The sequence below is a fragment of the Neovison vison genome, chromosome 5 (assembly GCF_020171115.1).
Source record: "Neovison vison isolate M4711 chromosome 5, ASM_NN_V1, whole genome shotgun sequence".
Lineage (NCBI taxonomy): Eukaryota > Metazoa > Chordata > Mammalia > Carnivora > Mustelidae > Neogale > Neogale vison.
Window position 1 is genome coordinate 29,947,958 of NC_058095.1, and position 20,855 is coordinate 29,968,812.

The following is a 20,855-nucleotide window of genomic DNA, read 5'->3' on the forward strand; positions in this document are numbered from 1 at the left end:
AATTAATATCAGTTTATAGTCAACTCATACTTAATGTTTGAAGATGTTTTACTAGTTTCAGGTGACTCTTTGGTGCTTTGATTAATTTACATGTGCTTTAAAGAAACTTCACAGTGTCTCTAAGTTTATACTGTCCTGCAGCTTTTATTGTTTTTTTAACTTAGAGTCAGGGCAAGAGACTTCTAGCACTTCAGGTATATACTTGGTTAAAGCAAGAAAGATTTCATGTAATCATTGTAGAAAAGCCACACTATGAGGAAATATTAGAACTTATCAATGGATGGCATTGTTAAATGTTTCTTTGCCTATTTGTCATCAGTATGAGGAACTACAGCTGAATATCTGCTTTCTGAGTAGTCGGTCTGGTAAATGGATGTGGCCGTGTGCCAGTTACTCTTACGTTACATGATGTCTTACACGCAGGAGCGGTTGCTGAGGCTTTGTTTGGCAAACAAGGGCCTTCCTGGTGGTTATTGTGGTGATGCATCTTTGTTTTCCCTTACTGATACTTTGTTTCTTTTCTTCCTCAAGAAAAGCATTCAATCTTCATTTATTTTCTGTGGAAGCAAGGATTTGACAGGCATTTTCAATTCTTTCAGCCTCCCAGAATGTTCTGTTTGTTTGAATGGTGACTATGGGCAACAAAGTCTCAAAGTGAAGAACTGTGTTTCTTGGTATTGAATATTTCATCAGATTTATGTGATACTTGGCTATGAGATATATATGTGAATTATTCAGATATCTGATTTTTTTTTTTTTTTTACTGCTAAATCGTATTTCCTATGGGACAAATAAATAGCAAACTTTGTAAACTCATTATTTGAGGTCTGCCATACACGGGGAATTAGGTACCATTCTGGGTTCAGTCATTTCCATTTCTGATCTTGGTGATTGCCCAGGAATCTCTTAAACAAGGGACAACAGTAACCTTTAAAGAAAAAAAAGTAGCTTTAATAAACATGATTTAGTGTATTCTTTAAAATACCTATATAGAGTACGTGTTCTTGACTAGATTTTTACCAGAAGACCCACTGAATCACTTGCCCAAGATAATAACACAGACTGTAGATGAGAAAACCTCTCATGCACTTTTAAACTGCCATGTGCTTTAAGTACATTTAAAACACTGTTTTGATCAGGAAAGAATTATATAGTTCATTCTTTTAACTCTATGTGTGCACGTGCCTGTGTGTATGTGTTTAGTTTTTGTGCTTCGATCTTATCAGTGACTTCCAACAGATTCATAGTATCAGGCAATGAATTATAGAAAGGATAGATAGGGATCTTGAGCGTATGTCTCCACCAGTTCCTAAACATGTTTAATGGAGTTGGGGCTTTGAGCCAAAATGGCATTTTTTTTCTTAAGTTAAGCTTCTTTAAAACGTCACTTTGCACAACACTTTCCAAAGTGTGAAGCAAACTAATCTGCTTAATACGTTAACAATTGAGGTGGCATTTGTTTCTGTTTCCCTGACTGGTTTCCCTCAAGCAATCTGCTGGTACTAAGTTGTTCACAGGTATCAGAATTAACGTTTCTCTGGAATTGTTCCATAGGTAACTCATACTTGCCCAGAGCTAATTTCTTATAAGTAGCCACCAGCCAAATCTTCCTTCTTTCTTTCTTTTTTTTTTTTTTAAGATTTTATTTACTTTGGGGGGGGTTCAGGGGGAGGGAGAGAGAGAATCTCATGCAGACTCCCCACTGAGCTTGGAGCCCAACATGGGGCTCAATTCCATGATCTTGATCATGACCTGAGTCACAACCAAGAGTTGGAGGCTTGAACCAACTGAGCCACCGAAGCACCCCTTCCTTCATTCATAACTTCTTTTTGATCTCTCCTTTTTCTGGACTCTGAAGCTATTACGTGACCTGATGGAAGAAACTTAGATTGTAGAATAAGACTTTCAGAGGTTTGACTTGGTCTGTCTTAAGTAAGTTGATGTTAGCCCACCAGTTATGTATCTTTCATCTTTATTTATAAATTCAGATCAAATGGTCAAAAAATTCATAGGAGGGAGTAATATCTAAACTAAAATCAGAAGGATGAATAAGAGTTTGCCAAGGGAAGAAGAGGGAAAGTAATACACTGCAGAGGACATGCAGTATCTCTGAAAGCCAGGTGGCAGGAAAGAGCATGATGAACCAGAGACAAAAAGACATTTTGCTTGAATTATACAATGAGGGAGCTGGAAGGTTTGAAGATGCTACTTACTGTAATGGAAGGCAATTGCCTGACCATAATTAAACCATATTGAGAGTTTAGACTGTATTCTGAGGCTTGGAAATTATGAATGTTCTGGGGGGTTTTGTCTGTCTGGAGGAGAGAAAAGAGCTCATCTGGTTAGATTTGTTGGGGGAGCACTCCTCACGGCAACTGGCCATGTGGAGCTAGCGGTAGCTCATAAAGTGTGTAGGCCAACTTTGGAGAAGCTGCAGGTTCAGCTCGGGACCACTGCAATGAAGCAAACATCACCGTAAAGTGAATCCAACGAATTTTTGGTTTCCCACTGAATGTAAAAGTGATGTTTGCCCTTAAAGTGTGCAACAGCATGTCTAAAATAACAGTGTACATTCCTCTACTGATGATACTTTATGCTGAAAATGCTAATCATCATTTGAGCTTTCAGCAAGTTGTAATCTTCTTGCTTGTAAAAGTTCTTGCCTTGGTGTAATGGCTGCTGACCAGTCAAGGTGCTGGTTGCTGAAGCGGAGGTGGCCTTGGCAATTAAGACAAGGCAACAAGGAAGTTCCATGCACTGATTGACCTCCCTTTCAGGAATGATTTCTCTGTAGCACGTGATGCTGTTCAGTAACATTTTACTCATGGTAGAACTTCTTTCAACATTGAAGTCAGTCCTCTGAAACCCTGCTGTTGCTTTTTCAAGTAAGTGTATGTCATAGTCTAAGTCTTTTGTTGTTATTTCAACAATTGCCATGGCATCTTTACCAGGAATAGATTCCAACTCAAGAAACCACTTTCTTTGTTCATCCATCAGGAGCAGCTCCTCATCTCTTCAGGTTTTACATGAGGTTTCAGCAATTCAGTCACATCTTCAGACTTCACTTCTAATCTAATCCTATTTTCTTGTTACTTTACCACATCTGCAGTTACTTCTTCCACTGACGTCTTAAAACCCCTATAGTCATCCAGGAGGTTGAAATCAACTTCTTACAGGGGCGCCTGGGTGGCTTAGTCAGTTAAGCAGCTGCCTTCATCTCAGGTCATGATCCCAGGGTTCTGGGATCAAGTCCCACATCGGGCTCCCTGTTCAGCAGGGTGTCTGCTTTTCCCTCTACCTCTGCTCCTCCCTCTGCTTGTGCTCTCTGTCTGTCTCTCTGTGTCAGATAAATAATAAAATCTTAAAATAAATCAACTTCTCCCAAAACTCCTGTTCATCTTGATATTTTGACCTCTTTAGTGATGGCTTCTAGAATGGTATCTCCTTTTCAGAAATTTTTTAATTTACTTCGTCTGGTATCAGTATCTATGGCAGCTGTAGTCTTATAAAATGTATTTATTTAGTAAGACATGAGGGTCACAATCACTTTTTGATCTATAGGCTGCAGAATGGATGTTAGCAGATACGAAAGCAGCTTTACTCTCGTCCATCTCCATGACAGCTCTTGGGTAACCAGGTGCATTGTCAGGAAGCATTCATATTTTGAAAGCAATCTTTTTTCTGAGTAACAGTTCTCAACAGTGGGCTTAAAATATTCAGTAAAACCATGTTGTAAACAGATGTGCTGATATTCAGGCTTTGTTGTTCCATTCGTAGAGCACAGGCAGAGTAGGTTTAGCATAATTCTTAAGTGCCCCAGGATTTTCCGTTTTATAAATGAGCATTGGCTTCAACTTCAGGTCACCCGCTCCATTAGTCCCTAACAAGAGGTTCAGCCTGTCCTTTGAAGCTTTGAAGCTATGAATCAGTTTCTTTCTAGCTATGAAAGTCCTAGATGATGTTGTCTTCTGATAGACGGCTATTTTTGTCTACGCTGAAAACCTGCGGTTTGGCGTGGCCGCCGTCATGAAGGATCTGAGCTGGATCTCCTGGAGATCTTGCTGTAGCTTCTGCCTCAGCACCTGCTGCTTCCTCTTGTTGCTTCTCTGTTATGGAAAATGCTTCTTTTCTTAAACCTCATGAACTAACCTCCGCCAGCTTCAGACTTTTCTTCTGCAGCTTCATCCCTCTCTCACAGAACCGAAGAGAGTTGGGGCCTTGCTCTAGATTAGGCTTTGGCTTCGGGAATGTTGTGGCTGGCTTCATCTTCTATTCGGACCCTGAAAACTTTCTCCATGTCAGCAATCAGGCTGTTTTGCTCTCTCATCATTTGTGTGTTCACTGAAGTAGCTTCAAGAACTTTTCCTTTGCATTCACAATTTGGCTAGCCTTTTGGCACAAAGGGCTTAGCTTTTGGCCTAACCTTGACTTTCGACATGCCTTCCTTACTAAGCGTGGTCATTGCTAGCTTTTGATTTATTTTTTTTTTTAAGATTTATTTATTTATTTTGGAGAGAGAATGAATGAGAGAGCACATGCGCGTGCATACGTGAACTGGGGGAGGGTCAGAAAGAAAGTATCTCAAGCAGATTCCCCACTGAGTACAGAGTGCAATGCGAGGTTCAGTCTCAGGACAGAGATCTGACCTGAACTGAAGTCACTTAACAGACTGAACTACCCAGGTTCCCTTAGCTTTTGATTTAAAGTGAGAGACGTGCAGCTCTTCCTTTCACTTGAACCCTTAGTAGCCATTATAGGGTCATTCATGGCCCTGATTTCAAGACTGTTGTGTCTCAGGGAGTAGGGAGGCTGGAGGGGAGGAAGAGAGATGTGAAGTGGGGGTTGGGGAGGGCGGTTGGTTGGTGGAGCAGTCAGAACATACACATTTACTTACTCACCAACTTGTATGGGGCCAGTTCTTGGCACCCCAAAACTGTTGTAGTAGTAACATCAAACACCACTGATCACAGATCACCATATAACTAATATAATGATAATGAAAAAGTTAGAAATATTGGGAGAATTACCAAAATGTGAGAGACACAAAAGCGAGCAAACACTATAGGAAAAAATGGCACAAATAGACTTGCTCAGTGTAGGGTGGCAACAAAACCTTCAATTTGTAGAAAACACGCTATCTACAAAGCACCGTAAATGAAGCCCAATAAAAGGAAGTATTCCTGGGGGTTCCTGGGGGTGTCAAAGGCAGCTGATTAAGTGACTGCCTTTGGCTCAGGTCATGATCTTGGAGTCCCAGGATCGAGTCCCACATCGGGCTCCCTGCTCAGCAGGGAATCTGCTTCTCCCTCTGACTCTCTCTCAAGTACCTAAATAAAATCTTTATTTAAAAAAAAAAAAAAAAGGAGGTATGCCTGTATAGGTGCTTCCAAGAATTCTGATTATACTTCTCCATCTCTGATCTTTACTTCGTGATACCCTCTAGTTTGTTGGCTACCCCTACCTAGTCACAATTCATTTTTCATCGTCTCATTTTCTTGTTTTCCTGCTCAACCTAGATCTTGTGGACAGGTTTTCAAATAGTTCTTTTCTTGTATCTCTTGGCTTTTCTCAAGGACAAAGTAGGTAATAAAACATACTTGGTATACAGTATCAGCATTTTGGTATATTTCTCTTTTTTGTTGTTTTTGATACATAGTCCTATATTTATGTTTATATCTGATTACTTTTGCTTATCTTCCTAGTATTTGCATTTTCCACCTTTCAAACTTGAAAAAAACTCTAATAAATATTTTTATTAGACACATAATATTCTGGTCAGTGGATCATGATTTACTTACGTCATGTCCTAATGGTAGATATTTAGTATTGTTTCCTTTTTTGTTGTTGTCAGAATTACCTAGAATTTACCTTTTTTGTTGTTGTCAGAATTACCTAGCATTTACTAGGTTATAGGTTAAAGTATTTTAGGTTTTTGATTACTGCCCATAGTGGGTGTATTAAATTAAGAATATGCAGATAGTACCATAATGAGTATTTGCCCCAAAAAACCAAAAACACTAATTTGAAAAGCTATATGCACCCCTATGTTTATAGCAGCATTATTTACAAAGTTAAAGTGTAAGCAACCCAAGTGTCCATTGATAGATGAATAGATAAAGACAGTGTGGTATATATATATGTATATGGTGAAAGATTACTCAGCCATAAAAAAGAATGAAGTCTCACTATTTCTTACAACCTGGATGGACCTAGAGAGTATTATGCTAAGTGAAATAAATCAGACAGAGAAACACAGATAGCATACGATTTAATGATGTAGAATCTAGAAAACAACAATCAACAGACTAACAGACTCAAATACAGAGAACAAACTGGTGGTTACCAGATGGTAGGTGAGTGTGGAGATAGGTGAAATAGGTGAAGGGGAGTAAGAGGCATAAACTTCCACATATAAAATAAGTAAGTCATGGAGATAAAAAGTACAGCAGAAGAAATACAGTTAATAATATTGTAATAACATATGGTGACTACACTTAGAATTGTCGAATCACTATGTTGTACACCTAAAACTAATATCACATTGTATGTCAACTATATTGCAGCTGAAAAGGGAGGAGAATGGATTATTTTAAAAAAAAAAGAGAGAGAGAGTATGCAGATTACAAGCTGTTGAATGAGGAGGCACAAACCACCTACACAGGTTGGCAGGGAGGTCCCTCAGCATCTGGGCTTCTGCTCTGGGGAAGTGAAAACCCTGGGGTTGTTTTGATTTGATTGTTTCAATACACTCACTCAAAGGAAGTAAAGTCAAAAGATTTATTACTTATGGATCCCAGAAATATGGGGTGGGGGAGTCTGCACAGTGACCTGGAAGAAGGGCAGTCTTCCATCCCAGGTTACCGGCGAGCAGAAAATAGAGCATGGAGCACAGGGTAGCAAGCACCTATTACTTATAAGGTGGTTGGGGTGATGGTCACTAAAATTTTAATGGGCTCATCTCTAAGCAGTTATTTAAAAATGTGCCCCAGGAAAAGCAAAGCAGCAGCTTGTGGTAGAGAGCTCAGGTCCTTATCTAAATGTCCAGACTCAGGGTTTGTGCAGGGTTGTCATACTGCAGAATGCCTAGGCAGCAACCTAAAATAGCTGTTTTCTCATCGCAGATGCCAATTGCTGTCCAAAGGATTTGTACCAGTATGTGAATGTAGCTATTTTGTGATGTCTTCCCCAGCCTTAATTTTTATTTATTAAAAATTGCTTGCAAATTACTGATGAGAATGGTATCATAGTTTATTTTTATTTCTCAGTTATTATGTGGTGGGCCATATTCCCAGATACTTATCCATCACCATGCTTCCTGTCTTTTAAATGTTCTGTTTATGTCCTTTGCCCATTTATCCATTGGGAATCTAAATTTTTTTTTTAATCAATTTTGTGAGCTTTTGGTTAGCAGTCTCCTTTATGGTATTCTCTTTGTTTTTATTAGGCTCATTGTTTCAGCATAAAGAAATTTGGGAGTTTTGTATAGACAAAACTATCGATGATTTCTTTGTGATTTTTTTTTCTATTTCTAATTTTAAAAAGTCATCCAGAGATTTATAAATATGTGTAAATCCTGTGATGGTTTTAAGACTTCCTTTTTTTTAATGTCTTTTTTAGTTCACTGTATAGGTTATCACATGAAGTGAATGTTAAATTGGGCTGTGTTCAGTTTCCCCACCATTCTTTATTGAGTCTTACCCTTACCATGGAATTTGTGATATTTTTCCCCCTCCATGTTAATAATGTTTAGGAATTTATTATGTGGTATGCACTGTTCTGAGCATGTTGCATGAATTATCTCATTTTGTCCTCACTCCTCACAACTACCCTGTGAGGAAATGGAATTCTCCTGTGCAGTATGCTCTGGTTGCACTTTCATTTCTATGCTATGGATATCTTCCTTTCTATTTTTAGGACCTTACTGTTCTGTCTTAATTATTAGAGCTGAGATGTGTTTTCCTCTAGAGAAAGTGTAAGGTAACTCTACTACTTCTTCTTTTTTCTATTCATTCATTCATTCATTCATTCATTCCCAGATGAACTTAAGTGTTTCATTTCTTGTTCCAAAAAGAATTTCATTGAGATATTTGTCAGAGTTGGTTTACTCAATGAATTATACTGGAAATAATCTCATCTTTGCAGTGTCACTCAAGGTGTGTCTTCTGTACTTAGCATTTATGTCTGGTACATTCCAGGTGCTGAATAAATGTCTACTGATTGAAAGAATAGATGAATGGAGAAATCTTTATCATCTCCATCAAGTCTTGGTTAATACCTCTCATTAATGTTTTTTAGCTTTTCCCCATCAGGGTCCAGCACATTTCATATGAATGTTATTTCTTGGCATTGTAGATTGGATTTTTTGTTGCTGCCATGGGCAGTATCTTCTTCCTGGAATTTTCTAATTATTTGTTGCCTGTATATGAGAAAGTCACTCATGGTTCCATATTTTTTTCATTAGTTATTTAAGGTTATTCTTTTGAAGGCCTTCCCGAGGAATCCTTGGGATAGGCAGTTATTTCAGTCTCTTTATAATAATTTTGTTTATTTCCATATAATTGTATCTGTTGTTCCTATTCTGGAATTCCCAAATACTGTTGAGAAGATTGGTGATAATCAGCATTATTGTTTTGATTCTAATTTTAATAGAAGTCTAACTTTTCACTTTCAACCATGATGTTGGCTGGTGGTTTGCAATGCATGGTATCATTGTTTATCTAGTTCTTAAAATGTATTTCACAAGGAATAATCTTACAAAAGACTTGGGGTTGACTTTCATGTGACATTTTTGGTGTCCACTGAAAGAACTTGCTGCTACTCCAGAGCATTGTTATGGAAGAATTGAATAGCACATACTTGTGATCTTTCAGTTGAGCCAAAGATGTCTTCTCATTCTGCTGTGATAATAAAGTTTCTCTGGCTTTCTTCTGGCTCCCTATTCCACTAACATCTGAACCTGAATTCTGGAGGGTGAAGAGCAGAGACTGAAGCATACACATCCTTTCATTTTACTGCTGCTAGGGTGGAGAGCTTGGGTGTTTCTCCGTGCATGAATTTCTCAAAGCTGTAGGTTTGTACGTACACATGTGATAATAATCTGAACAATAGCAGCAACATTACTGCAGGTAGAGTGTCGGGGCCCGTGACACTGCGTTAAGGCTCCCTGTGAATTACACCATGTTATCCTCAAGAGAAACACTGTAAGTTCTGTGGGGTATTTGAGGCATGAGGAAACTGACCGAGAAAAGTGGTGTCTTGTCCAGAATGGTACAGCTAAGAAACGACAGGCAGGATTTAGGCCTAAACTTAGACATCAGAGCACACACTCTTCACTGATACTTTATCCCTTACTGCATTTGCTTTGTCATTTGTGCTCTTATTTGAATCCTCTTGACTGGTGAGAAACAAAGGTTACTGTAAAATAGAACCAAGCCTTAGGGCTGGATAGATGGATGGATGGATACATATCTTACGAGCTTGAGAGGACTATTGCATTTTGAAATGTTTATGAAGCCCAGTAATACAGTAGTTCTTGTCTTAGGAGCAAATAATGAGCCCTCCTCCATTAATAATGACAAGAACACAATTTCCTTAGAAGGAAGTTTATGTGATTACTTTAAGGCTAGGTAATAACTTCTTTCTAAGGACTTAGAGTCTGTGTAGTTGACATGCTTTATACTTGTAAATTTACTGAGTTTTTTCCTCTGCATTTTTCAGACAAATCAGTAAGATTGGCATAATCCATAGGTGCTACTTATGCCATTACCCATAATTTCTTCTTCTTATCACTTTTCCACATAGTGTGTGTGTGTGTATGTATATATATATATATTTGGCACCTTCAGTGAAAGACACCTACTTGTTGTGAAGCTCGGGATATGTGTTTTTTGAAACAAGACACACGTTTGAGGTAGAGTAGGAAATATCTGGGCAATTAGTCTTTATCATCTCTGGTGAAGATACTAAATCAGTGATTGGGAGGGAATGGGAACAGCTTGCCCATTTGGAAAGCTAGTGAATTTTAAAATCATTTAGGGGACTTTTTCAAATAACCCCCTTTCTTCGTGGTGAAATTCCCTGACATAGTAAGTTAGGTTTACTGGGGCAGAGAAATGTTCAAGAGCCACGGTACAGGAAAGGAATTGCTGTATTGAAATTTAACAGTAATTTTTCCATAAGCCTGGTCCTTTAAACACACACACACACACACACACGAGGGTTATTTCTTTTCTCTCTCTCTGAATAGAAATGTTCCCAGACCTAGAAAGAAGTCTTATCTTATTTTAAAATGTCTTAGGAAGGAGCATAAAAGTTTCTTTCTGGACTCACTCCCAACCCTAGAAATGGCTTGAAATAGATTCTCCCTTGTGTCTCACAAATTAAATACCTCATTTGTGGCCCACCTGCTTCAGTTATGCTTTCTTGCATTTTAATCTAGCCTTGTTTCAGAGCTTCTTTTCCTGACTCTTGGTTATTATGTTTGTCTCTAATTCATAAGGTGGCTTACTTTTATACTTGTGGGAAATTCTCCATTTTCTTCTAGTTGTGTCCCAGTGCAGTTTGATGTTGAGTGTTAAGATCTGTCCTATGCCCAGCCTTAGTCCTTTTGTGTGTTTTATTGGGCTCATTGCCTGGTTGTAGAGATGAATCCCATCCTTTTTTTCCATCTTCCTTTCCTTTTCCTGTCTCTTCCTTACTACTGCCCATGTTTCTTAAACTCCCAGGATTTTATTCTGAAACGAATCTTATTTTTAATTTAGTTAAGTCCGATTTTGATGTGCAAAAGATAGATTTCCCTCTCCTATATATAGAAGACATTTAATTGTGTAAATATTTAAATTCTCCATTAATAAATGGTCTGTTAAATATACTCTAAAACTGTTCCTTTACATGCCTTTAAAGGCAGACTTTTTATTGTGTTTCCAATACTTCTCTTAAATGCAAAAAACAAAGCTGTTAAACTTTCCTTATTAAAATGCAAAGCCTAGTGTCTTCTAGCTTTTTGAAGAGCTTTTGTCCATTATATAATCTGTAAAGTAGCCAAGAGTTCCTCAGAAGCAGGACATCATTTAGATTTGAAACAATTATGGTTTGTGTGTAACATAATGATGTGGCATAACCATTCATGGGGGGACAACCACAGTTATACTTCAGTGACAAAATCCTTGGATACCTCCAACATGTCATTTACCATAAAGACTTTATGAAGGTACCCCAGAACAGAAATGGTTAGGTCATTTTGATTCTACTCAATAGATTAAGTTGGTATGACTAGAAAGCCAAATGACACAGTTATGAGCATAGACCTTTTATTTTTTTTTCCCAGATGTTTGACAATGTAAACATACATAAAATACATATTAAAGTTTAGATGCTTTATATCTTGTGCAATAAATTGAAGCCTTAAAAAGAAAACATTTCATTAAAAAGAAGGAAACTCATTAGTTTTACCTAATTAAGACAGTAAAATAGCAGCGAGTACCAAGACATTGTGCACTTCTTTTATTTAAGACAAGTTACTTCATTACATCAGAGTCAGAAATGTAAGACTGGCTTTCTTGAATACTTATATAGCTTGAATCACTGGTTAGATAGGGGCATATTTTCCCAACTGTACATCAGGGAAGAGTTCTTTCGTTAGTTTCAAAAAAAAAAAAAAATGCAGACCCTCAAACAGCCAGCATGACCACAGCATTGAGCATTAAGAGAAATGAAGCATTTACTTTCCAAGCACTTGCCACAGAAGGTAAGCGAGTCTTTACATTTGTGGTTGTCTCTTCCCTCCGTAAGTTAAGGGTTGTGCTTTGTTGAGGCATTTCAGAGAAATTATTTGGCATGCCACTAGTAATGCTTAGGGTCATGGGTGTTGGGGATGATTTTGTTGAGCTAGGGAGGCTTGTGTTTGTAACCATTCCATCTTGGAGATGAATAGTTAGAGTTGCAGCTGCTGCTTCATGTGAACTGATGGTTTCTATGGATGTCTCTTCTGGGTAGGGCACAAAATCCTTGTCAGTGCTAGCAAAGGTGGTGTCTTTGCTTAGAGTGGCACCAAACGTTGTTTCCTTTGTTCGATATTGTTTGGGTGTTTTGGTCACTTTGGGTTGAGTAACCATACTCAGAGAGTTAATGGTGTCCACTGTCTGCATCCCACTTACAGTGAACAAGCTTGAGGTAAATCCAGGAGGTGTGGGATATATGTTATGTTCCTTCAGAGATGATATTTGGCTAGAACAGGGAGTCCCTATCACATGGGCTTTTGTTTCCATCATCCACTTCAGTAAGTAAGTAATGTTTTGTTTTTGGTCACACAACCACCTGTTATTGTAAAGGGTTATCTCTTGCAACTGAAAGAGTTGGTCAAAAGCTTGATCTGGAATGAATGTGAACTTATTATTGTGCAGGTAAAGATGTGTGAGATTGGTCAGGTTTATTAATGTTCCTGGAAGGATTTGTGTCAAGGAATTGTTAGACAGGTCCACGATATGTAGTTTGGAGGGCATATTGGTTGGAACTGTCCAAAGTTTGTTACTACTGAGGTTGAGAACCTCAAGACTTCTTAGTGTATTTTTAATGAGGACAACCTTTTCCAGCATATTCTTAGAAACATCCAGAAATTTAAGGTTCCACTGATAAGCAGTATCAGATTTGTCAAGCAGTTTAATGTTGTTGTTAGCTGCAGACATGTTCCAGAGGGACCGAGGTAACTGAGCAGGCAGGCTTTCGAGCCTGTTGTTTGAAATGTCCAGGGTCCTCAGATTGGTGTATTGGGTTAACTGGTTATGAAGATCAGTAAAATGGTTATAAGACAGATTTAAATGGATAATATTCTCTTGCAGTCCAGATGGTAATGTAGTCAAGTTTCTGCCTGAACAGTCCACATGCCTGTGCCTCTCTGTGCATATACATTGGAGAGGACAACTGCATAAAATACCAGGTGTGAGAAACAGAAGGATGAACAAGCTGGGAGACATTTTCAGTATCTGATATTCCATCAAAGCCTGGAAACAAACAGATACACCCTTCTTTTAATATGCAAACACAATTAGGCATCTGCATGGGTCAGTTAGCATTAGGCAAAATTTTCAATAAACCTCCTTGTTGTTGAGTCCTTTTATAATTGTTCCAGTGATTAAACTAACAAAGCTCCCCTTCATTTATAGTCCAAATGCTTAATCCTTCAGTTGGGGCTATGTGGTAGAGAGGGACTCTCTCCCCCCACTTGCTTCTGCATTTTCACCCTTCTCTTCTCCCTTCTTTTACCATAGTCTTTCTTAATTTATCTTCCTAGAGCCTTTACATTACAAAATGGCATTCTCTGCAAATACAGAGTCAGAATCTTATGCTATTACTATTTTTGATAATATCCTTTCTTATTCAGATAGGAAAAAATGGCTGTCGAGTCTGTTTTGTTTTTTTTTTCTTTTTTTAAATCTCTGCAGTAATGTAATAGTCAATGTGTGTGTAGAGTAAGATTTTATTTAGATATTAAAACGATACTTTAAAATTCATCTTTGTCTTTTTAGGATAAATATATCCTCGTAAAACATTTTAAGGCACCTGAAAAATTCAGACCAAGACCATACCCTTAAACCTCACATTTTATAGTGATTTTTTCTGTTTATTTCAGTGCCGATGCTAAAAGAAAGCAGTGTGGACATTCACAAAGTGAATGAATATTAAAAAGAAACCCCTCTACTGACACTGCAGCAAATTTCTGGTGCATGCACTTGCTTCTGAATATATATTCAGTTCTCACATTGACTTTTTCTTTAAAAAAAGGGGGAAAAAATTCCCAAAGTCAGTCTTTTACTGATCTAAATAACAGCTTACCATAGTGTCGTCTTCAGCAGCAGCATCTCATTTTCTCCGGGAAACTTAAGCTTAAAGGTCGCCTTGTTCTGGAGAGTGGGAACCGCTTCTGGCTGTGGGCTGTGCTTGCCTGCTCAGCTGCATTGTGTTGCTGGGAGCTGAAGCTCTGCAACCACCTGATCAGTACCACAGAGGAGGACTGCAGAGCTGTCATTGGCGCTGACTCGAATCTATTGCAAGAGGTGCACACGCAACAAAATGGACCCCCCATTTAAAAAAAAAATTTACGGCATTGAGCATTCCTATGGATCTCTGATTTGCTATAGGATATAGTGCCTCGTGTACCTTAGACCTGGCCCTTTCTCATTTCTGTGTATCTGTCTGAGCTGATGTTCTGCATTCGAACATTGCCTCATGAAGAATTCGTGGTTCTTTTTAAAGCCTCTACTCTTTTCTTTTTACACATTAAAAAATGTTGAAAATGAATTTGACCTTCCCTGTGGATGGTTTTTCTAAGATGTTCATTTAACTATTTTTAACTCCTGCCTTTTCATGTTGTTCTAAAATGGTTCAATTGTCATGTCACTTTTCAGAATAACATAATACAATCTGTTTCATTTTCGTATGCTCCCCCAACATGGTGATTATTACGTATAATCAGCTCTTTGAGTTTATCAACCACTTAAATCTTCATCTTCCTTTTTCGGAAATACTCAAGTACTTCCATATGGTTATTTTGTCTTTATCTTTTGATACAAAGGATCATTTAACCCAGACTATACAAGCAAGACTGCATTTTTAAATGAGCATCATATGCTTTTAATTAAATTTATGTGGTCAGATATGTTTTATTTTATGCCTTTTAGGTGAAGGATATTTTACAACATGCAACTTACTTTGTTCAGTCAATAGGTATATGAATTATTTTCTCCAGAGACCTCTTTGATGCTGTAGGAATAACTTTATTTGATTTTATGTTTTAAAAATAATAGCATCAACTTTAGGTGATTTCTTCAGAATGTTTCACATTTTTTTTTTTTTTTTAGATTTTTTGAAATTTATTTGACAGACACACAGCAAGAGAGGCAACACAAGCAGGGGGAGTGGGAGAGGGAGAAGCAGATTCCCCACTGAGCAAGGAACCTGATGTGAGGTTCGATCCCAGGACCCCAGGATAATGACACGAGCCAAAGGCAGCCGCTTAATGATTGAGCCACCCAGGCGCCCCTCACATTTAGTCTTTTTTTTTTTTTTTTATGTTTTATAACTTTATTTTTTTTCCAATTTATTTATTTTCAGAAAAACAGTATTCATTATTTTTTCACCACACCCAGTGCTCCATGCAAGCCGTGCCCTCTATAATACCCACCACCTGGAACCCCAACCTCCCACCCCCCCGCCACTTCAAACCCCTCAGATTGTTTTTCAGAGTCCATAGTCTCTCATGGTTCACCTCCCCTTCCAATTTAGTCTTACTGAGAAAGTAATTTAGAGTTTTTAAATTGCATGAAATAATGTCAAAGGCAAAAACTTTTGGTCATGAGTTTTATAAAATGTGACCAGATTTATAGTCATTTCTGCCTCCCTTTTTAGTGGATTGATTGTATAAATAATCTGTTAAAATCAAATCTAATTTCCAGAATAGCCAGTTTATCTTAGAAAAGAAAGCAGATAAAGTCATGGCATTTTCATTACAAAATTTTTCCTATTTAAAAGACAAGCAATTATTAGTACATTCCATGTAAAGAAAATCTCCTTATGCCTTGTTGTTAATCCTTTTTTTCTCTAAATTATTACTTATTTGTCATTATTTTGCCCCATATTTTACCCCAAATAGAATTTATTGTATTAAAATTTTGAAATTTATTTTCTTAGAAAAGAAACTATACTCTAGGAGTCACCTTTTGTATAAAATTAATGTTCCTCGAAAAGTATCTACATTCTAAAAGTCTGCAGTGTTAGAAACTTATTATTGATTAGGTGCTTTATTCCCACTTTACTTGGAGAGTTCAGCCTTGGACTCTTAATAAGATTCTTTCTATGGATTTCAGAAACCAGTCATCAATCTTAGTGCTTAAAAGCAATGTGTATAAAAGTACTACATTCAGCAATATTGTTGTGGAAATAAGGAATGATTGTTTCAACATTTAGATTTCTTATATTTTAACTCCTGTTTTACTATTATGCTTCAAGGAAGTCTCATTACATCAGTGTGGAAGTGTCCATTATACTTACCAGTACTTTTTTTTTGAAACCAAGAACTTATTTCATTAAGTTATGATTCAAATGAATTTGGGAGTAGGCTTTATTGAGATTAGGTTCTGCTGTATATAATAGAAAATTCCAGTACAACAACAGTGCCAGTATTTCTCATTTCAGGTTTGGGGACATACCAGTTGCTTCCTCTTATTCAAAGATTATTATAAAATCCTCAAAAAGAGGGGAAATATTTTAATGTATTTGAATTATAATAATTTGTCCTTATGCTTTTAGAAATTCTCATGAAATAGGGGCCCCTGGGTGGCTCAGTGGGTTAAGTGTCTGCCTTTGGCTCAGGTCATGATCCCAGGGTCCTGCATAGTGGGGAGCCTGCTTCTGCCTCTCCCCACACTGAGCTCATGCTGTCTGTCGCTGTCTCTCTCTCCCTCTCTCAAATAAATAAATAAAAGCTTTAAAAAAAATTCCCATGAAATAATATAATAGTATTTTATTATTATTCAAAAAATAAGAATTTTATATAGGCTTAAGTGTTTGTTACAACTTATCTTAGGTATTAGGTATTATTTCAGGTGCATTGCATTTAATATTTTTTATTTTTTCAAATTTTTTTTTTAAGATTTTATTTATTTATTTGAGAGAGAGAGACAGTGAGAGAGAGAATGAGCAAGGAGAAGGTCAGAGAGCGAAGCAGACTCCCCATGGAGCTGGGAGCCTGATGCGGGACTCGATCCCGGGACTCCAGGATCACGCCCTGAGCCAGAGGCAGTCGTCCAACCAACTGAGCCACCCAGGCGTTATTGTGTTATGTTAGTGACCAAATCATTAGTTTTTGATGCAGTGTCCCAGATTCATTGTTTACATATAACACCAGTGCTCCAGGCAGTTCATGCCCTCCTTAATACCCACCAACAGGCTCACCCATCCCCCCCGCCAAACCCTTAGTTTGTTTCTTGGAGTCCACAGTCTCTCATGGTTCATCTTCCCCTCCAATTTCCTCCCCTTCACTTTTCCTTTCCTTCTAGTGTCACACTGCATTTTAGATAAGTCTGTCAAGTCAGGAATTACAGCTATTTAGGCAACTATTCTAGACTAAGCATATATATATATATATATATATATATATATCTGGAGAAGTTCTAAATGAATTTACCCTTTTACTCAGTAATCCCATTTTTAGGGATCTATATATATATATATATTCTTTTGTGAAACACACTGTCCTAGGATATATCACCCCAACATTGTGAAAGGTATAACAGATTGGCAGGTGCCAGGGAACAACTGTCCTGTGGTAATCAACAGTTTGGAAATCTAATCAGTTTGTCTTTTTTTTTTTTTTTTAACTCATTCCCATTTTATTTTATGTTTTCATTCCCATTTCATTTTATTTTGATTCCAGTATAGTTAACATAGAGTGTTCTATTAGCTTCAGGTCTACAAAATAGTGATTCCACAATTCTGTACATTACTCAGTGCTTGTCATGATAAGTGTATAGTTTGTTTTTATTTCTTAAGTTCATAAAATTTGTCATGCTTGAGAGTAAAAGTTTTATATTTTCTATTTTTAGTAATATTATTGGCTATTCAGATTGAATTTGCTGCTGAAAACAATTAAGAGTACTGAACAAAGTATTTAATAGGATGCATGAACTGACAAGATAGAAATTACCACGTCAAAACTAGGTGGATCTGTTTCTTTTCTCCCCTCTGCACACCTTTTTTCCCATATTGTTGGCTTGTTGCCAAAACTCAGTTATTTGTTCATCTGGATCTATCTGTTTGCTTCTTTATGAACATTTAATTTAGTTCCTTTATCCCCCATATTTCCTATAAATGGTCTCTAACAGCATTAATATAATTGTTGTATCATCGTACAATAGTTTCAGAGTAATGCCAGTATTGCTACAATTAGATTACAGACTACTGAATAAAATGTAAGATTTCTTTGCAGCTCTATTTGTTCTTAGAATATATCTCACTAAGGATATGTAGTCAATTCTGTGCTCTCATGCAACTTGAAATAAGGATTTTTCTATATGTTTATATAACCAACTTTGCATGAAGTTAGGTTTATTAGTTCTTAGGGATTGCTTAAGTCAAAACTATGTGACAAGGTGTATTCAGAGATATCTTCTCTATCCCCTTCACCCTATATCTGCTCTTCCTCTTATTGGTGACCGTTTGTATTTGCTTTTGGTTATATATTTTTTAAAGATTTTATTTATTTATTTGGCAGATAGAGATCATAAGTAGGCAGAGAGGCAGGGAGAGAGAGAGGAGGAAGCAGGCTCCCTGCTGAGCAGAGAGCCCGATGTGGGGCTTGATCCCAGGACCCTGGGATCATGACCAGAGCCGAAAGCAGAGGCTTTACCCCACTGAGCCACCCAGGTGCTCCTGGTTATATTTTAACTGTATTTCTTTTTCTTTTTCTTTCTTTTCTTTTCTTTTTTTTTTTTTGCAAACATACTAAGATGTGTATGTATTATACATTCTTACTCCCTTTTCTTATATTAAGGGCTGCATATTAAATATACTGTTATACATCCTTTTAAAAAGAAAAGACTTTCTTTATTTGAGAAAGAGAGCACAAACAGCAGAGAGGGAGGGAGAGGGACAAGCAGACTCCACGCTGAGCACAGAGCCTGTTGTGGGCTCATCAGGGGTTTCAATCTCAGGACCCTAAGATCACAACCGTAGCTGAAACCATGAGTCAGATGCTTAATTGACTGAGGCACACTGGCACCCCTACTGTTTACACATCTTGTTCTTTTTTTTCCTGAATATATCTTGAAGATCATGCTACATCAGCATATAGGGATCTTTCACATTCATTTCACAGTGCATAGGACCCCATTTGGGAATGTACCATGGTTTATTCACCCAGTCCATGTTGATGGACATGTGGGTTGTTTCCAGACTTTTGCTGTTACAAATAGTGCCAGTGAATACCCTTGCACCTAAGTAGTTTCATATTTTGTCCAATGAATCTTTGAAAAAGATTCCTAAAGGGGCCCCTGGATGGCTCAGTAGTTAAGCATCTGCCTTTGGCTCAGGTCATAAGCCCAGGGTTCTGGGATTGAGCCCGGAGTCTGGCTCCCTGCTTGGTGGAGAAGCTTGCTTCTTCTTCTCGCAGTTCCCCTGTTTATGTTCCCTCTCTCGTTGTCTCTCTTTCTCTGTCAAATAAATAAATAAAATCTTTAAAAAAAAAAAGGAAAAGATCCCTAAAAATGGGATTACTGAGTAAAAGGGTAAATTCATTTAGAACTTCTCCAGATATTACTGGCTTCTTCTGTCTGATCCTACCATTTTGCAATCCCAGCAGCAGCATACCAAGGTGTCAGGTCTGTATCACCTCACCATACACTTTGTTGTAGAACTTGTGGCTTTATATCAGTCTGATAAGTAAGAGTATCGCCACGTAATTTTAAATACATCTCTTATTATGAAGAATGTTGTGTATCTTTACGTTTTTAGGAACCATTTAAATTCTTCTTTTTCCTAGGTTTTGCACATTCCACATTATAAAAGAAATCTCATATTTTCTTCTATTACTTGTATAATTTTATGCTTTATATTTAGATCTCTGGTCCGTTTGGTGTTTATTCTAATGTAGTGTGAAGTATAGATCCAGTTTTATCTTTTTCCAAACGTATATCCATTTGTCCCCCTAGTTCCTTCTACTGATTGGAGATTGGAGTCTATTTCTGGACTTTCCATTCCATTCATCTAATCATGTATCAGTATCATGGTACATGATTATTATAATGTTTTAATTCTAGGTACCCAGATATTTTGTACTTTACTTTTTTGATTAGAACTAGGTAATAATAATTACAGGTCAAGTCATTGTGTCCCCCACTACCAGCTGCAAATGGAATATGTAAGTAATACATATATATATTGCAGTGCATGAAGTATGTGCTCGTTGGTCCCATATAAGTGAGAAGAGTGCTGAACCAGGAGTCTGGGAACAGACACGGCTTTTAGTATCACCACTAAGAATATCACCACTAAGAAAATCGCTACTCTCTCCAGCCAATTTTCTCAGCAGTTAACAAATAAAAGGAATGGAACTAGGTGGTCTTCAGGGTTGTTTCTCAATCTAATTAATGCTGATCTGGTAAGAGCACCACTGCTGTGTGGTAATTCAGTCACTTTTTATTCCCTTATGCCTTGTTCTTCCGCCATGTTTATGAAGTAAACTTTCTCTAATGCTCTGGGTCCTGGTTCTTTCATCTTTTTTGTAAGTCTTTCTTTTTTCTAGCATTTTCTTTTCTCCTGTATTTCTTTTATTAGCTTGCATTTCTTTCTGCTGATTAAGCAAGGATTGCCACTGTTTGGCTGCTCAGCTTCCACTGACCTCAGTGGGGAAAAATTGCATGCAGAAAATGGGAGTTATTTTTTCCCCCTGGCAGAGAATTTAAAAAAGAAAGAAAGAAACCAAAAACTAGCTGCTGACACTAAGTCTGTGATTCTTAAATTGTACAATGAACAGAAGGAAGAAAGCTGCATGTAGGTTTTGAAGAGATCAGACAAGTCTATAACCAGGTCATCAGCTCCTGATTTATCTATAAGAGTTGGTACTCCCCGATATTTCCCAGCACCCACCCTTCAAGAGATCGGGAAAGAAGGTGATGAGAAAGAAGAGCAAAAGTGTGGAAAGAGCCTCTTTAGGTAACCATCTTACATGTAAAATGAGGAGAGTTATGTGGGTTTAAAGCGCATCAAAGTCTTAAGTGTATCTTACTTAAGCTAACTAGAATACTTCCCGTTCAGAAGATTAATAGGAAGTTCTTAAACTCCTGATGGCTGCTGGGTAAATAAAC

The 20,855-nt window shown here is 37.5% G+C and overlaps 2 protein-coding genes across 8 annotated transcripts in view; one reads left to right on the forward strand and one right to left on the reverse strand.

Annotated features, from left to right (window-relative positions):
• NF1 (neurofibromin 1) overlaps positions 1-20,855 on the forward strand; it is a 253,323-nt gene that overhangs the window by 168,403 nt on the left and 64,065 nt on the right. The window lies entirely within an intron of this gene.
• Positions 11,488-14,040, reverse strand: OMG (oligodendrocyte myelin glycoprotein). The gene is made up of 2 exons (XM_044248355.1): positions 13,831-14,040; positions 11,488-12,998 (listed from the first exon to the last, which is right to left on the reverse strand). Exons 1-2 carry the CDS (start codon positions 13,831-13,833, stop codon positions 11,670-11,672), a joined length of 1,332 nt encoding a protein of 443 aa, XP_044104290.1. The 5' UTR covers positions 13,834-14,040; the 3' UTR covers positions 11,488-11,669.